We start from the raw sequence: 6,310 nt of genomic DNA, 5'->3' as shown, positions 1-6,310 counted from the left end.
AACGCCATTCATTACGCGCTCGATTTTGTTTACAACGCTGCGGCTCGAGGTAGGCATTTAATTTCGGTTCCAGTTTTGTGGTAATTGTCCGGCAAGACAAAAGGACACGGTTTTCGTGCTGTAAAGGTAACACACCGAGCACGATGGAACACTTTCAGAAGATTGAAAAGATTGGCGAGGGTACGTACGGGGTAGTGTACAAGGGACGTAACAAGTTGACCGGTGAGATCGTGGCAATGAAGAAAATCCGGTTGGAAACGGAAGACGAGGGTATACCATCGACGGCGATCAGGTAAGCACATGCGTAGGGTTACATGACCGTAACTTTTTGTTGACACATTTATTTTACTTCGCTAGAGAGATCTCCCTGCTGAAAGAGCTGAAACACCGGAATGTGGTTTCGCTGATAGATGTGCTGATGGAGGAGAACCGTTTGTATCTGATCTTCGAGTTTCTGTCGATGGATCTGAAGAAGTACATGGACAGCCTGCCGCCGGAGAAGATGATCGATTCGGACCTGGTGAAAAGCTACATGTATCAGATAACGGCCGCGATGTTGTTCTGTCATAAACGGCGCGTCCTACACCGTGATCTGAAACCACAGAACTTGCTCATCAACAAGGAAGGTGTGATAAAGGTGGCCGATTTTGGATTGGGCCGTTCGTTTGGTATTCCGGTGCGCAACTACACACACGAGATCGTGACGCTCTGGTATCGAGCGCCGGAAGTGTTGCTTGGATCGCCGCGCTACTCCTGCCCGGTGGATATCTGGTCGATTGGATGCATTTTTGCGGAGATGGCCACCCGGAAGCCCCTATTCCAAGGTGATTCGGAGATCGATCAGCTGTTCCGGATGTTCCGCATACTGCGCACACCGACGGAAGAAATTTGGCCGGGAGTAACTTCGCTGCCGGACTACAAGTCAACATTCCCGTGCTGGACGCAGAACAATCTCGCTAGTCAGGTGTCGAACCTGGATTCGACGGGTATCGATCTACTGCAGAAGTGTCTTATCTACGATCCGATATTGCGCATTTCGGCAAAGAAAATCCTCGAACACAAGTACTTCGATGGGTTCGAGCGGTGCAACATACCGACGGAATAATCCCGACCATCCTTTGCCGTACAGTCTCTCTAACTCTCGCTTTTAAGTTTTGTATGATCGAGTTGAATACTCGCTTGTTAGTCGGCTTAGAAATACGATGCCGCGTGGAATATCTACTGTACATTATTACTACCCCCAGAGAATGTATTATCTATTCGAATTCTTCCCCTCTGACCACCTAATCAATCACTTCTTGTCTTCGTTCGTTTTGTCCGTTCGGATACATAGATGTAAATATTCGTCTCGTGAAGAATAGGGCTTCGCCTTGGGATCTTAGCGTCGGTCATTTCTTTCTGTACGTGTTCAGGTTTCTCCCCGCGTTACATTCGAGCGTGCGAGTTGGCACGCCTAAATCTAGGATTGTGGTCTACGTTGAAGAACAAATATTCAAAAATTTATTTAATAAAATAGTGTTCTTAGTAGCGTTCCGCCATCCTTACGATCATCAACTGAGAACATAATTCGCTAAGTCGACTAACAAGTGTGTAGTATGTAAATGCCTGGGGAGCTTACTCACTCGATCCCCTCTAGTATAAGCCACTTAAGTGGACACGGTAGACTCAAACTTAATTCTAAGCGCTAACTAACAAATAACAGCCTCAAAAAGGAAACAAATGGCCTTTAGTGTCCCGTGCGCGGAAAGTCAGCTTCCGAAATGCTGGACGTTCCGTCATCCTTCCTCGTCCAATGACATCGTCCTTTGAATGTCTTGAATTTCCTCATACAGGAGCTTCTTCCACTGTGCCACCGAAAGGTCCTGTGCATCGATCGAATGATCGTACGGCTTAGGTGGGGGTCGATTAACATCTTCCTCGTAGTACCAGACGCGGATGTACGGATGTTCCAACGCTTCGTCCACCGAGATCCTTTCCATCGGATCGAATGCAAGCATACGGCGCAGGAAGTCCCGTGCCGCATCATTCGTCAGCTGTGGATGGTTTGACACCACCGTATCGAACACCGCGTCCGGGAAAAGTTCATCAAACGCCCGTCCCGCCACTGGTGGTTGATTGCTTATGTATCGCTGGGTGCCGGGTGTGGTGCGTGCAATAAATTCCGGTCTCGGTGTGCCGAGCGTTTGTACGATACGCATCCACTGATCGACGTGGTCGGTGCCGGGAAATAGTACGTGGCCCGTTATCAGCTCCGCCATGATGCAACCGATTGACCAGATGTCTACCTTGGTGTCGTACTCCATGTTGAGGATGATCTCGGGTGCCCGGTAATGGCGTGTTACGACGTACTGTGTCATCGTGAAGCTGGCCTCGATGCTGCGCGCCAACCCGAAGTCCAGTATTTTAAGGCTACAGTTCTTACAAACGACAATGTTCGAGGGCTTCAGGTCGCGGTGGATAATGCCGGCCGCGTGCAGGTACTTGATGCCGCACAGCATCTGGTAAACGAGAAAGGAGATGCGCTCGTGGTCGAGCTTGGTACCGATCACGTTCCGCAGGTTGTTGTCCATCAGCTCGGTGAAGATGTACACGTCCCGGAACGTTTCTAGCGACTGCTGGGGTGTGTATGCGTACAGTAACTTAATGATCTAAATGGAAGGAAGAATGAAAGGTCAACTAACCTGAAGGCTAGAGAGGAATGCCTCGGTAACAGAAGACACTTACATTAGGATGATCGACTAATCGCATCAGCTTAAGCTCGCGGTAGGATCGTTTCGCGAATGTGACATCTTGGAATGGTTGCGAGAGCTTCTTTATTGCTAATCGGCGACCCGTCTTCAAATCCACCGCACTGCTATAGTGTGCCGAAGACATTAAGGGGTGGTGGGGATAAACGATGAGTCACACTGAATTCTTGATCATCCCGAATCATTTAATACTTACCATACGGCACCCTGGACACCAATCCCGATTGGCGCCATGTGTGAGTGAGGAAAGCGGGACGGGAGATCGAAATGGAATTCATTCGTGCGCGTTCGAAGAGCATCACTGTTGACGGCAATGCCGTGCTCCTGGGTATCTTCTCCATTTTGTTGAGATTGCATACTGCGGAAAACAGGGAATAAGAAATACGGTTGAAGTAAGTTGTTTAAATATGATTAAAAAAACACACACACACAATTTATGGACCACTTTAACCACTGTTTTTTGGAGATGGATTTCGTCCACCAACATTAAAAGGCGTTCCATGCTGAACTAAAGTGTTTATTTAACGCAATGGAAAAGCAAATGGGAAGCACCCTTTCCTTGTATAGTATGGACACTGGTAGAAGTTGTTTAAATGTACGATTAGCACCTTGCATTGCATATGTTGGGATGTTTGAAGTTGGCTAAAGATATCTCCCACTCATTCCGGCGAGTTCATTCGCAGACTTTTGACAAACGGAACTGAACGAGGTCTGTCTCGCAACAAAAAAGACACATTGTGCCCACCACCTGAACGAAGAGGGCGCGTTGAAGAAGGTGTGCCGTCGACCATCGTTAAGCTGTGACACATATTAGCGTTGCGGTGTAGTGCATCATAATAACGCCCATTCAAAATTATCCGTGGAATTTACGTTTTTTTCTGGAAGAGGGATGAGAAATAGGTACGTCTAGCTGGTCTGCCGCGCTATTATTGTCAGCCCCCCACGAAAGTATCTTCTTTCCGATAAGAATATGATCTTCATTCATTTCCTAAAACAGGTGATGACGAAGTGGTCTTCCACTACCCAATTCATTACTACCACATCATCTCGTACAATCGGTCCATGCGCAGGTGTGTCACTGTGGAGATGAATAGTGTCTGTTAAAGGGACCCAGCAAAGAGGTTGATAGTGCGGTCGTATTGTTTTTTGCTATTATCTTTGCTCTCCCTTTTTTGTCTCTTTCTTTTCTTCCCTTGAACGATGCCACGACCTCCCCCAGTCGGTTCCCTTATGAATCATCCCGGTTGGACAGGGCGTTGAAAGCTTTAACGTATGTGGTGATTGATTGGACGTCGATAAACAACACGTCATCGTTTATCGCGTGAAATTCGCTTTGGGTCACCGTTTGCTAAGAGTGTGAGTGGCCAGCATCATCAACTCCACCACGTGCGATGATCACTCACCGTTCGAGATGAGATTGAGTGCGGTGGGTTTGAGCTCCATATGATCGCCCACTCGATCATCCTGCTGGATTTAGAGTAGGTCAGCAAAGAGGGAACATCGTCTATGGTCAGTGGTCGTCAAACGGGTAAGTCAGTATGTTGCAGTATTCATACCAGTAATAAATTCATTAACAATGCAGCAATCATTTGAGTGAAAAGAAACTTAGTCCAACAAATTCGCATTAAAATATATCAAATTTATAAATTTTGCTAAATTGCTCAAAAAAATGGTAATGCTATAGCCTTAGGAAATTTTCAAAATTTTAGAATTTATTTATTTTTTTATAATTTTTTATTCTTTTTTTAATTTAAAGCATTATTTGAGTGAAAAGAAACTTATTGAAACGAATTCGCATTAAAATTTATAAACTTATAAATTTTGCTAAATTACTCAAAAAATGGCAAGGCTTTTTTAAAAAAGGGCCTGAATCTTAAAGGATTCCATAAGGAGAGGAAAGATAACAAAACCTCTTCATATTTATTCCATATTTCCTCCAAAAAGGTTGCTCATCCCTGCTTGGAAGCAATATCTCATAAACCCTTTTACAGCTGATCATTCGCGAGAGTACACTGGGAGTCGAATTGATTTCAGTGGGAGATCAACCCTATTACGCGCGTTGATGTCATATTGGTGCTATTGTTGCCCTTTCCCGTTGCGGGTACTGACGCGGTTACTCATTCACTTTCCGCGAACGCAAACGACGATCGCGACGTCATCAGTTGGAGTTTCGCAAAACGATGGCGCAACGTGGAATGCTAGCCGTTTCCGTCTAGCGGACGTGATCTTGCTTAACTCTTCGTATCGGAAACTCCCTGAACGATCGTGCGTGCGTGCGTGCTTGCGTGAGTGCGTGAGAGCGTACGGTTATGCTAGACAGCTGACTAATAGGATTTTACCTCCCGTTGGAGGTGGATGAGTCAGATAAATTCAACAGTGGAAGGATCAACTCACCTTGAAGAGTGCTTATTTTGAACGTTTATGAACGTCCCCAAACACGACGGGGACGATAACACACAATACACGAATGTTGCACACACGTTCCAATGGGGTTTACTGCACGATCACAACAACCCAATCGGGTAAAGAAGGTATACGTGTCGGGTGGCACGCGCTTCTGTTTGGTGCGGATAAACAAAGAACTTTACGCGCCCGGACACAACACCGATCGATACGCAAACGATAAGTGTCTTATTCAAACACTCACACAAACGCACCCGGACACAAAGAAACACATGCACACACTTTCTTTTTGTGTAAAAAAAATCCCTTCAATTCACCTTTCCTGGTTCCAGAACAACAACACACTACGTTGCCCTTTGTGTCCGTCGTCGCTCCGTCGTGGTGGGCTCTCGCAACTCTTCAGGTTAGGCGAAGTGATCGTACAAGAACGGCACTACGGTACGGCGACATGATGATGATGATCTTCAAAACCCGACCGATCACAGCGCCGGGATGCTTAAGACTGTAGTTTTGGATGTTGTGTGCGCGCGCACTCGTGTTGGAATCGCTCACGAAACAACGACATCGTGGTGTTGTGCCCCCGTTCCTACCCATTGCCCACAGCCGCACTAATGTCCGTCCCTTTACACCGCTCGCGAGCTGTGAGCGAACTGCCGCTTCTAGCGCGCGCGGGACAAGTTTTTGTTCAATGAATCATCATCATCAGCTTCAGCTTCGGCTGGCGTTGGGAGGAGGGATGCAAAACGCCGTGCAGAACAACACCAACACAGCCGACACAGTCGCGGTGCCGTTGTGTGTAAAAAGGTGTGTTTTGGTTAGTCCATCGCGCACACCTACGGCACACCAATAGGGCCACTCTCTTCAATTGGCTCTCCTCGCAGCCGGGCGCATTTTGATAGCGAATCGAAAACGCGCAATCAATGCACGTTTGATGACGTCGTTCAGTGGTTCCTTTTTCTTGGGCCATTCGCTCACTCTCTTCTTTCTCGGTCTTGTACGATACACGGGGTAAACCATGGTTTAAAGGGCCCAAGCCGGATGGGACCCTGCTCCGTGGTCTAGTTTGCTTAACCGCGCGGGAACTCCAAGCTCCTCCACGACGAGCCTTTATGGCGAATGTTCGTTCGGGAACTTGTTTAGTGGGCTGGAATGGCAATCAC

The 6,310-nt window shown here is 47.1% G+C and overlaps 2 protein-coding genes across 4 annotated transcripts; one reads left to right on the top strand and one right to left on the bottom strand.

Annotated features, from left to right (window-relative positions):
- The first annotated feature begins 8 nt into the window (after positions 1-8).
- LOC125763545 (cyclin-dependent kinase 1) lies at positions 9-1,226 on the top strand. Its single transcript, XM_049426828.1, has 2 exons — positions 9-292; positions 358-1,226. Exons 1-2 carry the CDS (start codon positions 144-146, stop codon positions 1,103-1,105), a joined length of 897 nt encoding a protein of 298 aa, XP_049282785.1. The 5' UTR covers positions 9-143; the 3' UTR covers positions 1,106-1,226.
- A 251-nt stretch (positions 1,227-1,477) lies between these two features.
- Positions 1,478-5,800, bottom strand: LOC125763501 (stress-activated protein kinase JNK-like). 3 transcript variants are annotated; one of them, XM_049426761.1, is made up of 4 exons: positions 5,142-5,800; positions 2,944-3,105; positions 2,725-2,851; positions 1,478-2,648 (listed from the first exon to the last, which is right to left on the bottom strand). In XM_049426761.1, exons 2-4 carry the CDS (start codon positions 3,102-3,104, stop codon positions 1,776-1,778), a joined length of 1,161 nt encoding a protein of 386 aa, XP_049282718.1. In that variant the 5' UTR covers position 3,105; positions 5,142-5,800; the 3' UTR covers positions 1,478-1,775. The 3 variants fall into 3 exon arrangements, with proteins under 3 accessions (XP_049282718.1, XP_049282717.1, XP_049282716.1); XM_049426760.1 differs by having other exon boundaries at positions 2,725-2,854; positions 5,468-5,800; XM_049426759.1 differs by having other exon boundaries at positions 2,725-2,854; positions 5,142-5,799.
- Positions 5,801-6,310: the final 510 nt, after the last annotated feature.

Source organism: Anopheles funestus, chromosome 2RL (assembly GCF_943734845.2).
Source record: "Anopheles funestus chromosome 2RL, idAnoFuneDA-416_04, whole genome shotgun sequence".
Taxonomy (NCBI): domain Eukaryota; kingdom Metazoa; phylum Arthropoda; class Insecta; order Diptera; family Culicidae; genus Anopheles; species Anopheles funestus.
The sequence above is the reverse complement of the archived record's forward strand: the minus strand, read 5'-3'. Positions and strand labels throughout refer to the sequence as shown.